At 51.1% G+C, this 17916-nt stretch overlaps 8 protein-coding genes across 8 annotated transcripts; 5 read left to right on the top strand and 3 right to left on the bottom strand.

Annotated features, from left to right (window-relative positions):
- Positions 1–187: 187 nt before the first annotated feature.
- Positions 188–895, top strand: BKA58DRAFT_424647 (uncharacterized protein; the record flags this gene model as incomplete). The annotated part of the gene is made up of 2 exons (XM_046172894.1): positions 188–613; positions 677–895. 2 exons carry the CDS (start codon positions 188–190, stop codon positions 893–895), a joined length of 645 nt encoding a protein of 214 aa, XP_046020563.1.
- A 2333-nt stretch (positions 896–3228) lies between these two features.
- On the top strand, positions 3229–4259 carry BKA58DRAFT_444519 (Alpha/Beta hydrolase protein; the record flags this gene model as incomplete). The annotated part of the gene is made up of 3 exons (XM_046174074.1): positions 3229–3322; positions 3419–4075; positions 4135–4259. 3 exons carry the CDS (start codon positions 3229–3231, stop codon positions 4257–4259), a joined length of 876 nt encoding a protein of 291 aa, XP_046020562.1.
- Positions 4260–4279: 20 nt separating this feature from the next.
- BKA58DRAFT_58271 (uncharacterized protein) lies at positions 4280–6451 on the bottom strand. The gene is made up of 2 exons (XM_046175569.1): positions 4499–6451; positions 4280–4443 (listed from the first exon to the last, which is right to left on the bottom strand). Exons 1-2 carry the CDS (start codon positions 6062–6064, stop codon positions 4360–4362), a joined length of 1650 nt encoding a protein of 549 aa, XP_046020561.1. The 5' UTR covers positions 6065–6451; the 3' UTR covers positions 4280–4359.
- On the top strand, positions 6398–7543 carry BKA58DRAFT_414926 (tRNA pseudouridine synthase B; the record flags this gene model as incomplete). The annotated part of the gene is made up of 2 exons (XM_046172519.1): positions 6398–6461; positions 6513–7543. The coding sequence occupies 2 exons, from the start codon at positions 6398–6400 to the stop codon at positions 7541–7543; spliced, it is 1095 nt and encodes a 364-aa protein (XP_046020560.1).
- Positions 7544–7574: 31 nt separating this feature from the next.
- BKA58DRAFT_58210 (uncharacterized protein) lies at positions 7575–10401 on the bottom strand. The gene has a single exon (XM_046175567.1). It carries the CDS (start codon positions 10140–10142, stop codon positions 7605–7607), a length of 2538 nt encoding a protein of 845 aa, XP_046020559.1. The 5' UTR covers positions 10143–10401; the 3' UTR covers positions 7575–7604.
- Positions 10402–13000: 2599 nt separating this feature from the next.
- BKA58DRAFT_58215 (uncharacterized protein) lies at positions 13001–14556 on the top strand. Its single transcript, XM_046175568.1, has 6 exons — positions 13001–13157; positions 13209–13433; positions 13501–13703; positions 13766–13854; positions 13905–14066; positions 14121–14556. The coding sequence occupies exons 1-6, from the start codon at positions 13137–13139 to the stop codon at positions 14468–14470; spliced, it is 1050 nt and encodes a 349-aa protein (XP_046020558.1). The 5' UTR covers positions 13001–13136; the 3' UTR covers positions 14471–14556.
- A 723-nt stretch (positions 14557–15279) lies between these two features.
- On the top strand, positions 15280–15835 carry BKA58DRAFT_325351 (uncharacterized protein; the record flags this gene model as incomplete). The annotated part of the gene is made up of 3 exons (XM_046168006.1): positions 15280–15464; positions 15535–15627; positions 15697–15835. The coding sequence occupies 3 exons, from the start codon at positions 15280–15282 to the stop codon at positions 15833–15835; spliced, it is 417 nt and encodes a 138-aa protein (XP_046020557.1).
- Positions 15836–16234: 399 nt separating this feature from the next.
- BKA58DRAFT_394047 (uncharacterized protein) lies at positions 16235–17662 on the bottom strand. The gene is made up of 2 exons (XM_046171157.1): positions 17389–17662; positions 16235–17302 (listed from the first exon to the last, which is right to left on the bottom strand). The coding sequence occupies exons 1-2, from the start codon at positions 17511–17513 to the stop codon at positions 16489–16491; spliced, it is 939 nt and encodes a 312-aa protein (XP_046020556.1). The 5' UTR covers positions 17514–17662; the 3' UTR covers positions 16235–16488.
- Between the last annotated feature and the right edge of the window lie 254 nt (positions 17663–17916).

The raw sequence follows: 17916 nt of genomic DNA, 5'->3' as shown, positions 1-17916 counted from the left end.
GACTCGTTGTATCCGGATTATCACAGTACCATGGAATGGAGTGGATGGAACCAGAGTATGAACTTCTGGATTTTTTCGAATATATAGCGATCTCACTCTTCGTTCTTCCTACACATCTTAACCCTTACACAAGCCGTTTTTGTGGTCTTTATCGCACAAAGCAATCAAATCTACACCAGACGCAGCTATGACCAAAAACGCAAAGGTCACATCTCCAGCTCGAGCCACATCCGCAACCCAAACGAGATTAAGCGCTGATCCAGCCTTCAGCATAAGAAAGAATGAAGGTCAGGCCAGATTAGATCTTCAACAGCAACCTGTAAAGGATCTTCAAGACCAGAAGAAGGGCTATGAACGCGAGGTGGACAGGTGTAAGGGCACGTACTTTCTCATTACGCTCCTCTTCTGCGCCATCGTGATATACCTCTTTCGGCAAGCTCCTCCGCCCAAACGTTGTGCATCTGCGCTAGAAGCACAGGCAGTCCAGATGAAGGCCACGCCTACTACAATCACAGTCACGCTACCCATAGCAACGAACGCCGCGCCGTCAATCGAGGCCGCACCAGCGATTAAAGCCGCCTCATCAACCGAGGCCGCACAATCAACTAAGCCGGTAAGCTTTGGTCTACAACCACTCTCCCTACAAAACACTCTAGTATGCTAATATCTCAAATAGTTCTGGACTACCTTGACCCACGAGCAGATAAGGTCTGTCGTCCGCGATTATGATAAGATTCAAGATCGATACAGAGACAACCATAAGACTTGGCAACAAGAACAAGATGCGAAGCGGAAGGCTAACATGCAACAAATGATCGCGCAGTGGGCGAAGAACATGGCAGAAAAAAGACGACGCGAAGAGGAAGCCCAAGTAAAAGCCAGCAGGGAGCGGTAGTCCTCGTACAGTTCGAGTGTGGATGTGTTGAGAACACCATCTCCGACACATACTCGTGACGTCACTCGCGTAAGCGCTCTTTGTAGGCCATTGCAAACCAACTAGATTGAATGCCTCCAAATTTTCAGTGTTAATACTTTTGAACCGGCCTTGAGACTTCCAGAGGACGGAGTGTGGTGTCAACATCGTTGTGGAACAACGAGCTGGACGCCTCCCAAACAGGCAACGCTTCTTGAGCTGTGTTTCGTACTCTAGATACTAACAACCCCATCGAACGACTTAGCGACATTACCGTTAATAAATCCAGGATAGGCTTTGCTAGATCTCCTACTCCATCCTCCCGGTGGGGTATGGATCGAAATATCTCCTACACTTGCCCAGCTTGCACATCACCTCACTCGATAGTCTACACAAGGCAACCTCCCATTGACGAAACCAGATCAAAAACATCATGAATACTCTCCTGAAAGAGCCACTCTGACGCCTCAGCCTAGTAAAGTGTACGGTGCTACATCGCGCTTAGGAGGATGCTATATGTTACCAGCCTTGTGTAACCCCGTCTCTTCTCTTCTCTTCGGCGCCGTGATATCATTATATCGTCAAACAATTAGTAACCATCCTTCCCCGACTACTATCTCAGGCCCGTGAAGTACCCTATCCTGATAACTCATCATGTGGACAATCTCAACGAATAGAAACTAGTCAGAGCTGGCGACATATATGCAACAGAGACTACAAAGATATTGTGGATTATAATATCAAAAGAACGCGGCAAAACTCGCAATGGCGATATACTCACAGATAGTCCCGTCGAACTATCATACCATTCTTAGGGCTTAGCACTAACGATACGGACGGATCTCAACGGATAGAAAACTTCAAGAGCGGCATATGGCTACGAGAGAATGCTTGTCTTCTTGAACAAGCGATATATCGAGGGCAAGACATTTTGCACGCAGGTGAATACCATGTATTTGTTATCAAACCGGTTTGCACAATCAAGATGCCGAAGCTACAACAATTGGATGAGGCACCAGCGCAGCAGACATCTCGCCAAACTCTCCGACAAGCGTGCAAGAAAGCAATCTGCATACAAGTAAATGTTACACGTTTAGAAGCAGCAGCAGAGCTGGCGGAAGTCAAAAGCTAACCTCGAGGATGTAATAAAGAAAGAAGGAGACACTCATACAGAGCTAAGACTATTACGGTGGAGTGTTAATGCAAAGCAGGGCAGCAAAACGCGGTCGGGTAACTCAATCTAATGTTCTCAATGCAGGTGTCTTTCCCAAACACAAAGCTACGACTATCTTATACAAGACTAGATCATGGCGTCTTCATAGACCCAACTGTGTATTAAGGGCGAGACATGCTCGACTAACTTCCAAGTTCTCATTCACAGCCTAGATTAGATAGTCAATTTCTTAGAACTAGTACCACTAGATACGGACAGTTGCATCATTCCTCTCCTGCAGGGTCGGTACTCGATATCATGCTGTAAGCGACTATAAGCAATTCTATAAGCAATTCTCATCAGTGTATTCGTTCATTTCTACATGATGGGTATAGGTGACTGTGTAGCTTAAGAAAATTTCGCTACATACACACTAATATACATGAAAAAGTCAATAGTTTCTGAGATGATGTAGACTTGTAGCTTCGGAAATCCCCTTCCAGAAGGCGATGGTATTTGTAGCCACCTCTAGTGCCGTCCGGCTCTGAGCTTGACTCGTTGGACCACTCACAACTGCATGCTCTCCACAGGTCGACGAACAGTCATACATCCTTCCATGTATTTCACATCAGTCATATCAGGGCTGTAGACTCCTGTGGTCATGTCTTTGGTAGGACAAGAGATTCATGGCCTTGGCAGAACGAATCCGGTGCGTGTCGCGTGGACAGTGAACATATGATTTTGTGCGAATCTTCCGGTACAACTTTGACTCCGAGTGCATGCACCTTCCATTCGTTCCCCCACCCCGACTTGGCGATGTATCGAGTTTACTAAGCTAGATGCTTAAGTCCGATGCATCATGTAAGCTCAGTCAGCTTTCTTGTGTTCTGCCAAGACAACCGAATAGCGCAATAGGAAAGAGTAGTAGAGTAACAGCGCCTCATGCCAAGAAGGCGTAGGAGACCTAATGCATGGCCTTTGAGATATTGATAACTGCGAGAATGTGAAGATAGATAAAGCTGCACATACTGACCGTATTATGGTGACCTACAGTCAATCTGCCCACCCTCCAGTATGAAGCTCGCCAGCATCATCAGCGCTTTTGCATTCACCTTACCACAGCTTACTTTCGCGCAACTATCAAACTTCGACGACTGGCAACATGAGCGCATCCAGCTTGACGACGTCTCAATCCACTTTCGCTACCACGGCGAAGGACCGCCCGTTCTGCTCGTGCATGGCTTTCCTCAACACTCGTTGACATGGCATACTATCGGACCCATTCTAGCGCAAAACTGCATGTCTTCGAACATCCTCGCTGATGAGAGAATCAAATACTAATGTGAAGCCAGACACGGTGATCGCCCCAGACATCCGCGGATGCGGAGAATCGTCCATCCCCACCTCCAAGAACTACACCGCTGCAGCCGCAGGCGCAGATCTCAAAGCCATCCTAGACTACCTCAACATCTCCTCCACATACGTCTTTGCGCACGATAAGGGTGTGGGACTGGCGACTTCCCTCGCTATCGAACACCCTTCGCTCGTCAAAGCCATCATCCTCGCTGAATACGTCCTCCCAGGATATGGATATCCTTTAACCGTTCAGAGTTCTAGTTTGTACCAAAATTGGCAGCTCGCATTCTTTGCCGTGCCCGATGCAGCAGAGTTCTTCATCCGAAACCGCGAGAAACAGATGTTGAGCTGGTACTTCTTTCACGCGAGTTATTCTGGTACGGCGGCAGTGAGCGAGGATCATTTGCAGCGGTATACGAATGAGATTGCGAAGCCGGGGTTCTTGAGGAGCGGTATGGAGTATTTTGCGGCGGCGTGGGATGATGAAGCGTACTTTACTTCGGTATTTGGAAGTGGTCATAGGTTGCAGATGCCGTTGTTGGCCTTGGGTGGTGAGGCGAGCTTTGGGCCCGTGTCGCTGTTGGAAGAGGTCTGGTCGCAGATTGGCGATGACGTTGTTGCTGAGTTGATTCCGAAGGCTGGACACTGGATTGGTAAGATCAATTTCTTGGACAGTGTCTTAGCTATCGCAGAAGAGCTAACAACAGCGCAGGTGACGAAAACCCAATTTGGACCGGCAATCGCGCTTTGCGCTTTTTCGAAGGAGCCGGGGAAGTGAGCAGCGTTGATCTGTCCTACCTCAAAGACCGAGTGACTCTACAAGGTGGTACCATATGATAAGAGGCGATCGCAATGTTGCACAATCGTGACATGGTGTAAGAGATTGGTGAAAAACACTTGAAAGTATTACTTGGTCTTGCGCGAGAGTGGATTGGCATCATGTACTAGGGCTACCTTCAAGTCCACTACGACGACGAAAGTCTTGTAGCCAGTTTGGGTTGTCTGCGACTGTCTGATTCCACTAGCATTGAAGTCAGCCTTTGTCTGGTACACGATAAGAAATCTGATGTTCTTACCCCATCATCCGGGTCCTGGTATAGCAATCTCCGCGACTCCCGTTGAAACATCTCATCCGTCGGTATGATACCTGACAACATCTGCTGTCTCGCAAAACGACTAAGGTGGCGCGTTAAAACCTTCGCAAAGTCATAATCGTGCTGGGTAGAAAGATTTCGAAGAGCTTCTAAAGAGTCCTCAAAAGCTTGATGGTCCGGTGTCTGGGTAACTTCTTTCGGAGATTCCTGGGCTGGTTCTTCTTCCCGTTGAATCTCTTCTCGTTGAATTTGCGAGATCATTTGCTTTGTATGGTCGATGGATCCTGGATTCGTTGCAGAGAAGGGTACAACGGTTTTCGCTTGTTCAGCAAGTAAGTAGGGCGGAAACGCGTTGATGACCCTGGCAGCCACCGCCGGTTCGAAATCGTGATCGCCTTTCCAATCGGCCATGGTTTTGCCCTCTTTGAAATGTGCTGCGAGGTGGTCTGCTCTCTCATCCCAGCTACTTATATTGGTATTGCATATACCACAACGACATCTTACTGGCATAGTCTCAAGTTTCCAGTCGTCGATGAGAGGTAGTGTTTCGAGTCCGTGGACTAGACGAAGGTGCTGTGTGAGATGATCTTTGCGGTGGAATATACGAGGAGTATTGTTACCGTCTGTGCATGCCGCATGGTTATGTTTCTGCAGATGTTGAGGTGTCGGATCTAATGCACTACAGTAGGCACAGTGTACTCTACCCGTAAGAGGTAGCACCACAGAAGCTCCATGCGGCGTGCACATCCAGCTTTCGAGGTTTAGATGCAGCGATATCTCGTGTCGCTTCCAGTCGTACTTGTGCTTGAAGGTGTCGCAGCAGAAGGTACACTTGAATATACGGTCAGGGTCCAGCATATTTCCCCTGACTCTGCCTTTGCTTCTTGTCTTGGCTTGACTGCGACGCTTCGATTGCGACGTGGCGGAGCGACTCGAATTCACGGATCGTAATGAGGATTCGCTTGCAGCGCTATCGAGACTCGTGGTTGAGGAAGGGCCGCGATATCTTCGGAACGCGTCGCCGCTGGAAGGCCGGCTGATACGCGGTGAATGGCCTATGGGCCTGTCCTCCAGGGCATGGTAGATGGCTGACAGAGATGCGGCTTCATCTTCGGGCGGCGAGTTCCGCCAGCGCTGAATGGCCAGTGAATGACCCTCTTCATGTCGAGGACTTCCATTAGGTATCGCCATCGGGCTAGCAGTACCCGTCGATCTGCGTTTGAAGTACTTGCTTCGACGACGCGGGAGTGTGTGATGTCGTTGCGCTTGTGGGCGCTCGTGGAACTCCGTCGGCTGGTATGCATCAAATGGATAACTTGGTGAAGTCATACCACTCATTGGTTGTAATGTATCTTCCAATGTAAAGTCATGGAAGTTCGGGTCGATTGCCAAGTCATCGTCGATGCTGAATGCGGCAGGAGCACCAGACGCAGCGTTAGTCGCATCCTGGCCGACATCTGTTGCGAGAAAGTTGTCGAACCACGAAGGGTCAATCGTATCTTCGTTCCAGGATTGGAAATTCCAGTCGTTCACTTGTTGATGATCCATGACTCTAGAAGTCGCGAGTGTTGTTTTGGCGATGAGATGACGATGGCTGGAATTGGATGTAGGATGAAGGCGTCAGCCCGAAGTCGGCGCCGCTACCAATGCAACCTTTACCAACTGATCGCGTATTGATCTAGGTTAGCAAGCGAATGCAGTACACCGCAAAGGATCTCGGGCTGTCTCTGGCCGACTTCTAGATATTGCGAGGCATGCAAGGCGTAGGGCGTGAGGTGGGGCAAACTTCCGAACGCGCTAGCCCCGCGATCTAGACATTTCTTCCCTCTAGCGCAAAAGGACCGGATGTCCACGACGCGACATAACGTGACCTGCGACACGATGGAAGACGAAAACGGCAAAGCTGTCGCGGAGCAACATGAACAGGTTCTCGAAGGTGTCTTTGGTAGGTGATTTCATTGTCTCCCATCCTCACCTTGTGGCTGACTCTATATAGCCGTAGCGAAACCTGCGCATGTCTCCTCAGCAGACGTCCTTCTCAAACTCCAGTCGACATTTGCTTCCTCAGATACATTTGAGCCACTGCTGAAGCACCAGCCCAAACGTACCAGCAAATCCTCGGACCAAGTATTCCGCCTAGGCCATGGCGGTACCCTCGATCCCCTGGCCTCTGGCGTTCTCATCGTAGGAATCGGGCGTGGCACAAAATCGCTGTCACAGTACCTAGCATGTACCAAAACTTATGAAACCATGGTTTTGTTCGGCGTAAGTACTGATAGTTATGACTGCACGGGAACTATCACCGAAAAAGCAGACACCTCGCACGTCACCCGTGAGCTAGTCGAAGAAAAGCTTCACAACTTTCGAGGAACGATACAGCAAGTTCCTCCAGTGTACTCTGCGCTGAAAATCAATGGCATCAAGGCTTGTGAGTACGTGCGACAGGGCAAGGAATTGCCGAGAGAGTTGGAAAGTAGGGAGATGCAAGTCGATGAGTGTACGCTGCTGGGCTGGTGTGATTTCGGACAGCGTACCTACTGTTTTCCCGGCGAGACAACTTCAGTACCAGCATGCGCAGCGCGTATCAGATTGACAGTTTCTTCTGGCTTCTACGTCCGCAGCTTTGCGCACGATCTGGGTATCGCATGCAACACCGTTTCGCACATGGCTTCGCTGGAGCGTACACGGCAAGCCAATTTCACCGTCGAGTCATCACCTTTGTCATCAGAGCTCGTCGCGGCCATCACATATGCTGAATTGGATGCCGGTGAGTCTACCTGGGGCCCAAAGCTCAGGCCGCAGCTTGAGAAATGGGTCGTCGCCAACCCGGTCAAACTAGGCCATGTCAACGGACGAGAGGGAAGCGCGAAAAGGAAGATGGCACAAGAGGGTGAAGCAAAGCCTAGGCAGCGATTCCGCGGGGAATGGGTAGCCGAGACGAAGAAAGAGAGGATCAAGCAGCAAGGTGGCAAGTACAAGGGTAAATGGGGACGGAAGCCCGACGTTGAAGAAGTCTTCAGACACTGAAGAGACGACCGCAAGCGGAGAATCGAAACCAAGAACATGACAAGGTTCTTAGCAGTAAGGATCAATGATACAGCGGCGCCCCATAACTCCTCAGCAAACCCAACCACTCTGAACTCCTATCCGTCAACTCGCAGCACTCTAGCATAGTCCACGTGCCCAACTCGCCGCACGGCTGCGCCTTGCTGTTCAAGACCAAACTCCTCCCATCCACCATGCCACTCTGGAGCAACTTCTCCATACCGATATAATTATCCTTCCGAATCGCCGATAAGATCGCCGAAAGCTTGGGTTGCTGCAGTGCGTACCCGACGTCCCATTGAACCACCATATCGATAAGCTCAAGGTACTGGGCCTGAACTTCTGGTTTGGTGGGCGGAGTGCAGTGGAGGAGCATGTCGTATATGGGTGGTAATGCGGCGATTTGTTGGCGTAGGGCAGCTGCGGAGATGGCGCTGAGAAGAACACGCACTGCGTCTTTGTTGGTGCCTTTTATGGCATAGCTCAAAGCGTCGTACGTTAGTTCTGGGGCGAGGCCTATCATGTCTTCAAGCATTGTTGTGTTTGTCGGACTGTTTTGGCATGCGACGAATTGGAGTACATTCATGTCTTCGAAAGCTGGGTCGCGGGGATGTGCGCCTGCTCTGAGAAGCACACGCGCTGTTTCTAGAGAGTTGAGAGCGAGGGCAGCAGCGAGTGGTAATGCTTTGGTCTCTTTCTTGTGTCGTCGGAAGGAGATGTCTTCTCGTACTAGACTGCCTTTGGCCTGCAAGATGAGTTCGACTGCCTGTGCAGCGTCTGCTGAGATTGCACGACCGAGTGCTGTTCTTGGGCCTAGATCTGTAGCCGTTCGTTGCGTCAAACATAGATTGAAACCTCTGTCAATCAGTAGCCGTAGTATGCGAAGTGCGTCTTCGGGTCGCTTGTCCCATGTTTCTTTCGTCAGTGCGTTGATTGGTGATACAACTCTTGTAAGCTTTTCTTGATGCAGCAAAACATCATCTTCTTTCTCGTAGACCCTCGGCATGCCTCTCATGCTCAGCATCTCTTCCACAGCATCTGCCCATCCAGCGCGTACGAAGCAAGACAAAACGGAGTACTCATACGTCGTTTGCCACGGGCGATGCGTGGGCCCTGCAGTCTGTACTTCGCTCTTATTGTCGAATGCGCCAGAAACGAAGGCTGTGGGGTCGAAGTTTTGATGTTGCATAACGAGTTTCAGGGTACTCATACCGCGATCGAGATTCTTCCATTTCGATAGGCCATCAAGGAAACTGGTCTTCGTAACGCGAACCTGAATTTCATTCCAATAGTGTTGTGCGTCAAACATTCCTCTCGGCCATTGCTCGACCATTGGGTTTGCGCCATGGTATACAAGACAATCGATGAGGTCTGCATGACCCTTGTAGGCAGCCGCCAAGAGCGCGCGATCCATTGGGGTGTAGTCTTCTCTTTTCGTTGCCTCTCCGTAACTGGCGCCCTCTCTCAAAAGATAGTCAACAACTCTGGCTCGTCCGTTCATGGTAGCTTTCGCGAGGGCTTCGTGCTTCACCTTCTTCAATTTACCAGTTGATCGATAGATGGGATCAGCTCCCATGCTGACGACTGCTCTGACCAGTGAAATACCACCCTCTGCAGCGACTTCTTCGAGGATATCGGTCAGGTCGTTTTGTGATGGACTGCTAGCTGGGTTTGGCGTAGTAGCCGCTCTTTTCAGTGAGAAGCTCTTTTTGAAAGGAGATGCACCCTTCCGGTCTGACGGCGGCTCCTTTCTGCTCAGTCTGCGCGATATCTCAGCTCGAGCATCGCTAGCACTCATGTCGGGGGTCTCACTCTCTATACTTTGCGTGGTGGATATAGAGATATTCCTTCGTGATGACTGATCTAGACCGCCAGGTAAATCTTGCAATACCGATGAGGCCATGCTAGAGCTGTGATTGCCATTCGTGATGTAGTTAGTGCTGACACGCTCAGAGATACCATGGACGACCTTCAATGGCTGTGGGGTCAATGTGGAAGGCGAAGCATGATCGAAAGCGATATACATAGACTGCATCCTGTCTGACAGACCATCTTCAGTGCTATTGCTGCTTCCCCAAGACATGGGGGGAGTAGGAGGAGCTGTTGATGCATGTTTCAGAAATCGTAGAGGCTGTGGTGGAGAAGAATTCGACGCGTATTGTGGGGATCGTGGTCGAACAGCTTGCGAGCCTTCGCTGATTGAGGGTTGAAGAGTTTCATACGTTGGTGGCTCCAAGTTGGACTCCATTTGAGGGTTGCAGATTGACGGTTGTACTTCGCGCAATGGTGAGAAGACGTTGCCAGACCTGAGAGATGTATCATCGACTGTGAGTGGCTGCATGGCGATACCACCTCCGGGCCCAGTAATGGAAGATGCTAACGAAAAACTTCCTGCATCTTCCCTCTTTTGAGGCACCTTCCGAGCAGGGTTCAGATAAGTGACATTCTCGTCAGCCTTCCCTGTTATAGTTGGGGATATCGACGGGTGGGGCGCAAGGTATTCGAAGGGAAGTCCGCCATAGAAGTTGCCGTACTCAGTAAAGCCGTCAGCATATCGCTCCTCGTCTTGCTGCACCCCCATAGTTCCTTGAGCTCTTTGTCCGAGGTCAGTGTAGCTGTAATGGCTGTGTTGAAGCGCTGCCAGGTAGTGAACGTTGCCAGGAGAGCGCGGGGTAAAAGTGTTCCCAGCATTGAGATTTGATTGCTTCTCAGCATGCCGTTAATCCAGCCTTGTCACTAAATACGACATGTCAGGCGTTCATTACTACCGAGTGGAAGACTGGCTTCCGAAACCCTGACAAAGGCGCGAGCGGGCTGTGGTGCCGGCGCACGGAAAGCCGTCCAACACAAGGATCATGTCCGCAGGGGGGCGTTCGTAACAGCCTCTAAGGGACTTTGGCTGCAAAGGTGAGATGAGCATACGGCATAAGCGAATGAGGATCGTGAGCGCAGCACGTGTGCGAAGAGCTTCGGGATACCCCCAACTCGCCTGCCGTCTGCTTACACCAGATGTCGCATCAACGTTCTGTTTCGCCGCTCGTGGTTTGTGAACTTCTCTCTCATCGTAGGGAGTATTGTCAACATGTCGTAGCGCAGACATGGATAGTGATCGGTGGGTGTTTCTTTGTTCCCAATCTGCCAAGCTAGGAGTGCCTCAGCCCTGCATGGAGAACCGAAATCCCGAAGCCCACATCCACCACTTTTATCTCGATCGTTCAAATGCCACAGCCACGAACATTTTGTCATCAGAACCTTCCAAGCCGCTGTCGAACCGTCAAATGCTTACACATCCTCCACGAACGCGTTCTTTTCCGCCCTTAGAGCGCGTAGTGAAGATGGATCTCGCCAACCTTGAGCTGAAGGACTATCTCGTCATTGGCTCTCTTACCGGGCTTTTGCGAACGACGTCGATGCAAATTGCCGGCTATAAGCAGAGGGATCTCACGTACTGGCAGTCTTATGGGACGTGGATGAGCGCGAGCCTCGTTGCTATCGTCGTATCCACGATTGCGGTGCGGCTGCTAAGGACACCGGCATTGCGCGAGGGTCGGATCAAGTAGCAGGGAGCCACGAAACGGCGAGGGAGCCACGACAAGGGCATCTCGGGTTCGACTCAGCTCTGAGGGAGTGAAGATATATCGGCGATGGGAGCCTCAGTGATATCGCGCTGCATGTCCAATGATGGCCCTTTCGCTCAGTCGGGATGATACGGGACGAGTGCACGAGCGCGGCTACTCAGCAAGAAGCTTTGACCAGGTCGTTTGTGCAGGTGCCGTCATCACCAAACCCATGCCATCAATCATCACCAGGACGCCTCAACCACCACTATCTTTTTTGCACTGTATCGAATGGCTTCTATCGCCTTCCATGGGCAAAAGGCGACGATTTTGAGATGTTCGATTTCCTCTCTATGGCATCAGCCCGTCGTCATCCTAGTTAGGGAGCATCGATGGCCTGCGCGACTGGTTGGGTTGGAACGCTTTCTACAACAGTCCTGCTCTTACATCGCGACAATCCCTGGATCTTGGCTTATCCCCAGGGGATTAGGCGACCGTCAGTATCTTGCGCTACTATCTCGAAGTAGTTCACCAGAAGGACACAAACAGGAGTCGCGCATCATATTCTTGACTTTTCCGAGGTATCTTGTGATACAGAATCTTGCGTTCCATACCGAGCTCATTTATCTGGGAATCTGTAAGCCTATTGATATGATCTAGATATCAAAGTCGCACAGCTGGGCCCTACTGTATAAGGTTTGCTGGTGTCGCGTCAGTCCCCTCTAGCGCAGAGCCCCTGAAAGGTCGGAGCATGGCTGCGACGCCAGACGCTGATTTTGCCAAGGGTACAGTACCCTCAACCTCAGATCCAGTTCATCTCCGCGAGTCCGTTGGTCCACTTCGCAGAGATCTGTAGATCAGTGCGCGATAATTGTGGGATCTAGGATCTGGGCTTTGGAGAAACGGAACCCACAGTGACGCTATGGAACGCCTTCGATCGCGAGATAAAGGCATTTAGCCTACGGCGTGTCAAATGCCCATGGCATGTTCCCAGTCGCTTTGTGAATGAAGACGGACCGACGACGTCGAGGGAAAGTTGACCGCGACCACTCCGAGGGGTTGTATGCTGATCGGAGACAACCCCGCGAAATCGCCAAGTCGTTGGACCGCTATCTGACCATGCTACGAGTCAAGCGTGCGTCGTCAATCGCCACGAGGCTGTCTCAACGCAAAACTGGACCGTCTGGGCGGACGCCACGAGGATATCCCAGAAAAATTCTGTAGCGTGCGGTAGCTCCGCAACAAGCTCAACCAAGGACACTGAAAGACTCAAGCACTTCGTGACGGCGCCCGCCCTTAGCTTACCACGTTCTCTTTGCGATCAAGAAGCCCAATTCGCGGCTCAGACGTTCTCGAGTCGCCTCAGCTTCTTCTAGTGCTGTGTTGGTATAGGACTGGTGTTTCATTGTTTGTTCAGCTCCCTCTGTCAGGTATATCGATGCATCATGCCTGCCCAGCGACAGAACTGAACAACTCGCCGGCAAGATTAAGATAAATTATGGACGGGATGGGGAATGTTCCCGCTCACGTCCGAGACGCCGCGCCATCTGAGTGAAGCATGTCGATATTTGCTGGTTATCTCGTGCGCTGGAGAGTTGCAGGAACCTCACGACGTTGCGTTAACGTCACGTCAGTGCAGAACTCGTATTCATAGGATACCGAAGCTTCTCTCACCCGTTAAGCAAAAGGAAAGAAAGGGTTCATCTCACCCGCAGTGCCCGCGGAGCCGGTTGATCTACTACTGATCAGCACGGGACAGACGCTACCAGCCGCCTGGGACTATGCGACTCATGATTCCGACGTGTAGCACGACAAGTCGGATCATACCACTCCCTTCTTAAAGTAGCCTGACCCTGGTCTTCGCGTTGCCCGCTATATGCAGGTGTCAACATGTCAAACAATACAACCCCAAGTAGAGTTCGCACTTGACATCACTCACCACTTCTCCCCATCTGACCCCATTGGGGCGAACTTAAACTTCACCGGCCACACATACTGTGTGTGTGTTTGCTGCCGCGATGGAGATAGTCACTTCTATCGTAAGAAGTACGCGAGTCTAGCTGATTTGAAGTCTCACTTACAATCCACAGGTTATCCAGGGTATTCTCCTCGTGTTGGCACTAGGTGTCACAATCCTACGATGTTGGGTCCGTCTTTGTATGGAGCACCGCTCACTGACTCTACCCGACTACCTCGTATGGGGAGGATTCATCTGCGCGCTCGGATGGTTTGCTTGCTCCACGAGAGCGCTTTACATCTTGATTGATCATCCTCTGGATGAGGAGACGAGGAGCGATTCCGTTGAATATCTGAAAGTACGTCAACAACATGACCTTGAAGATACGCAACGAGATGAATGAGCTGACAAGTGTTTGCTGTTAGGTCGTCTTCGTGTCTATCTACTTCTTCGATACGGGCTTGTACTTCCCCAAAGTTTCGCTGGTGGCTTTCTACTGGTGGTTGATCCCGCAAGGCTTCAGACGTCTTCGATACGCGGTCTATGCCACCACTGCAATCGTGGTCGCCTGCTTTGTTGCGAGTATCCTGTGCGATACTCTCCTCGCACCCAACATCTCAGACAATTGGTAAGCGCCTACCACCCTTACTACGACCGCCTTGTTCCTTAGCTAACATACATTACCCAAAGGTCTATTGAGAACCAACTCAACTCAACATGGAATACCTACTCTAACTTGGTCGTCAACTGGACACTCAACTTCGGCACCGATCTGCTGCGTAAGTAGCTCAAAGTTACTTCCTAAGACATGAGCTAATTTTGTTCCCAGTATTTGGTCTGCCATTCTTCATCTTCAACTGCTTGAAGCTTCGTAGACGACAAAAGATCGGCTTAGTCGGTATCTTCTCTCTAGGCGCCATCACCATGGCAATCAGTCTCGCCCGCTTCATCGTCTACAACATGGACTACGACATCGCGGATGCCGACGGCAGTAAGTTACGGTCCTAAAGCACACCTTGCCTAAACCCTCACTAATAGCCTCCAGACCTTTGGTGCACGGCCGAAATGTGCACGGCCGTCATCGTCGTCTCCCTCCCGTCCCTGAAAGCGCTCATCATCAAACCCACACCCGCCACATCATCCAATCGCAGCAACTCAGGTTACCTGCAAGCTGGCTCGGGCAAGACGATTGGTAGCAAGGGCATCAATATCAACGGGCACAGCTCGCATGTGCAGGGTGGTACCATGGACGATGAGATGGAGTTGACTTTTCTGGACCGAAAGGCTAGCCCTACTCCAACTGGAACCACTGATGGGTCACGCTTGCAAGATGGGAAAGATAATGTGATTGTGACTACAGATTTCGAGGTCACCAGCACGAGGAATGTGTTTTAGACTGGTGTCTGTCAGTGTTCCTGGTTATCCTTTAGACTGTATAAAAGATGGAACGAAACGATAGCAATGACTACTTGTGTACTGTCTTCACAGCGAAGATCGTCCGCTCGACCCCTTGCTCTAATCCCTCGGGAACTAATAGTACCGAGAAATTCAAAACATATCTTCAGCAATGAACGCTCTGCGACATGTCGAGCCTTCTGCACAGTTAACGCCTTGTACTTGTCGCGATAAAATGCATACGATCAGGACATCGGTATTATCATCCCGAAAGGCCCTTGGTCTCTTCTCTAGTGAAAATGATCGGGCCCTAAGTCGTCCTAGCTATAGAGGCGTAATATTGTTGTGGAATAGCATGTGACGTCAAGTCGCGAAGCCGGACTCGAGGGCTAGCTATGTAGCACACGCGGCCTTTAGCCACATGTGCACCGCCGTCTAAATGTACAAGCTCGCAGTCATCTAGCACCAAGATAGCATATATCGCGCATCGCATTGCCGCATCGTGAATACAAGCTATGCAGATGTCATAGGGAGATTGGCACAAACGATCCCTTCGCAACGTCCGTGCGGTCATAACGGCATGAGAGGAGGCGGTGCATTCCTCCGCCCAACCACATCGCCCACCTGACCCCGACTGCGACCCACCCACCCGCCGTCATCCACCACCATCAACTCCATCCTTTCCTCATCGTCGCCGGATGCACGCCGTCCCTCACGCTTTACCCCGACCACCGAGCCCTGCACTTCGCGCTTATTACCCACGAACGACTCTCCGCGCGAACCCCTCGGACGCATCGCATGCCGCCGATATGAAGCCCAGTAGCCGCCTCGTTTCTGCGTCCGCAGTACTGCTGGCTTGGACGGGCACAGTACTAGCCGGCGACACCATCACTGCGGGAAAGATCAAAGTGCAACTCTTTGCTGCGCCCTCGTTTCTGAGCGAAGTCAGCGTCGACGCGTATAATAACCAGTGTCTCTCGCTGGATAATAATCTGTATGTCGCACGCACCACACCCGGCTCTTCGCGCATCGAGCAAGGAGTTGTGCTAACGAAAAGGAAACAGCATCGATGGGCGCGTCCAAAGTATTCTGGTAGGCGGACACGATGTTCAGTCTGTGTTGGCGAGGGATGATTATTGGAGCTGTCGGTTCTACGAGTAAGTTTGTTGTGTTGTGTTCGTGGTTCGGGTTGGTGTTTCTGAGAGCGGCAGCTAACGTGACAACAGCAACTACGACTGCAAAGGCGACGAAAACATGGATCAGTTTCTCGCTATTTCTGATGGCGCGAATAACCTCGGGAGTGTTGGTTGGGGGACCAAGATACATGGGTTGAAGTGCAGTAATAAGGAGCACGAGGAAGACTGAAAGGACGACGCATGATGGCAAGAGATGGATACATGCTGCGATACGTCGAGCGAGATTCGATCCAGACAGAGTAGTGCTCGTTGCACGACGACATGCATCCCGGGTTACGGATGCGAACGATACATTTCGGTCGCGGGAACAAGGACGCGCCAGGGAAGTTGAAGGTCAGAAGCACACTAGACCGACGTGTGCTGATCATACGGCGCGAGTCGAGCAAGCAAACACACAGAGAGAGCAGTGGATATATACCAAGGGCATGGTTTATGCGATATAGCGTTGGGTTTGGCGTTTACATTGGGGTTCTGCATCGAAATGCGATGGGAGACGGCACCGGCGTTCGAAGTGCTCGACGCCTACATAGTGCTGTATCAGTACCGATTAAGGATAAATCTAAACATAATGATTGTATCGAGCTTCTGTCTACGGTCATGAGTGGTTGAAATATGCGTGTTGTCTGTTGCTTGAAAAAAGACATGGTGTTGAATCGTACCTGCCTTCGACGTATGTTCACTCGGGCTGTCCTTCGGCTCCATTAGATATATGGTCTCTCACCTCTTCATCCATTCAGTCATGTCACATTAGCACCAGGGTATCTCTAGCACAAAAACCCAACGCAGAACGCCACGCCATGCCATACAATCCATGCATCCCCTCTACAGATCAATCAAATCGGGCGCCTCCCCACTCCCCACCCCCCTCAACAGCACAACCATATTCCCACTCTGACACGGCTCCCCAATCTTCTCACTAAACTTCAACAACCGTCCCCCTTCCACATGGAAAACCCTCAACTTCTCCTCCTCGCCTCCACCTCGATTATTCACATTCTGCACCTGCAGCGCTTTCGCCGCCATATCCAGCACGCGCCCTACTGTCCATTCTTTATTGTAGAAGAATTTCCCCGTGGGGTATTTGGCTTTCGTTGTATCGGCTGAGGCTTCGACGTGTAGGTATATGCGTTTTTCGGCGGGGATGCTGGCTTCGCCTTTGGCGACGCGTTTGAGGGCGTTAAGTTCGGATTGGGCGGAGGTTGCAGCGGAAGAGGAGGATTTGCCTAGGCCGAGGAAACCGCCTGTTTTCTTGGATGAAGAGCGTCGTTTCTCATCGTCCTTTTTCTTTTGCTCGGCCCATGCTTTCAGTCTCGTAAGGGCGGTTTGCGTGCGTGCTTGGACGTAGTTCTGGGGGCGCGCGCCGAGGGGAGTGAGGGTGGAGCAGGAATGGTCTTCTTCGAAGCGGTGTTTGAGGCAATACCGTCTGTTGCAGCGCGGGCAGTGGACGCCTTGTGCGCGGGCGGTGTCGATGAAGGTCTTGCAGGAGGGGTCGGCGCATTGTGAGTCGTGGTTGTAGACGCTGGGTTTGGGGGCGGATGGGGTGGTGTTTTGGGCGTTTTTGGCTTTTTGGCGCGCCCATTCGCCTTCTTTGGGGCATTTGTGTGCGTGTTCGGTGCGGTGGTCGAGACAGAATTTCCTAGGGATGGTTGTAAGTATGGTGGTGTATGTTGTGTTGTGTAGGTACGCGTGGAACGCGTGGCTTTAGGGAATATAGGTACCTACCCGTGACAGCTCTCACAGCGGAATGGTAAGAAGTCTAGTACATTGCAGTATTCCATCTGGCAATGCGCACCGATTGCTTCCAAGTCGCCCTTCATCTCGGTGTAGCTTGATTCGTTGGTTGCCATGGTTGTGGTGGATATGGGAATGATATATGTGTGGAAGACTAAGGGAAGAAGATGCTAGAGAGCTAATATGGAGGCGACAGTGTGTAATAACGAAGCTGAGCAAGCATGAGAAGCCTCGAGAAGGCGGTTAGGCTACCAAGAGCTTACGATTGTCGCCGCGCCATCTCGGAAGGCGATTCCGATGGATATAGCGCTAACCGTGAATGACCGTTAGCGTCAGGGTCCAGCACCTGCCATCGATCTCATCTACGCCAGCCTTCACCTTTACTTTCACCGCCACAAGATGTGAATAATCTACAACAACTGCCAGCTACGGCCCGGCATCTCTGAATCACCCGTGCTTGACATGTGGCTCACGACGAAATCCTGACCTGAGTCCATCGCCTTCATCAATCTGGTTACA

Source organism: Alternaria rosae (genome assembly GCF_020736505.1).
Source record: "Alternaria rosae strain MPI-PUGE-AT-0040 chromosome Unknown BKA58scaffold_12, whole genome shotgun sequence".
NCBI classification, from domain to species: domain Eukaryota; kingdom Fungi; phylum Ascomycota; class Dothideomycetes; order Pleosporales; family Pleosporaceae; genus Alternaria; species Alternaria rosae.
This window is presented reverse-complemented; position numbering and strand designations above follow the sequence as displayed.

What these genes read in the sequence shown, in the direction of transcription:
- BKA58DRAFT_58271 (XM_046175569.1), bottom strand. Translation starts at nt 6,064, where the DNA reads ATGGATCATCAACAAGTGAACGACTGGAATTTCCAATCCTGGAACGAA. An exon ending in ACCAGGACCCGGATGATGGG is followed by an intron (nt 4,444 to 4,498) that starts GTAAGAACATCA and finishes CTTCAATGCTAG; the next exon opens with TGGAATCAGACAGTCGCAGA.
- BKA58DRAFT_58210 (XM_046175567.1), bottom strand. Translation starts at nt 10,142, where the DNA reads ATGGGGGTGCAGCAAGACGAGGAGCGATATGCTGACGGCTTTACTGAG.
- BKA58DRAFT_58215 (XM_046175568.1), top strand. Translation starts at nt 13,137, where the DNA reads ATGGAGATAGTCACTTCTATC. An exon ending in TGGAGATAGTCACTTCTATC is followed by an intron (nt 13,158 to 13,208) that starts GTAAGAAGTACG and finishes TACAATCCACAG; the next exon opens with GTTATCCAGGGTATTCTCCT. An exon ending in CTTCGGCACCGATCTGCTGC is followed by an intron (nt 13,855 to 13,904) that starts GTAAGTAGCTCA and finishes TTTTGTTCCCAG; the next exon opens with TATTTGGTCTGCCATTCTTC.
- BKA58DRAFT_394047 (XM_046171157.1), bottom strand. Translation starts at nt 17,513, where the DNA reads ATGGCAACCAACGAATCAAGCTACACCGAGATGAAGGGCGACTTGGAA. An exon ending in CGCTGTGAGAGCTGTCACGG is followed by an intron (nt 17,303 to 17,388) that starts GTAGGTACCTAT and finishes AACCATCCCTAG; the next exon opens with GAAATTCTGTCTCGACCACC.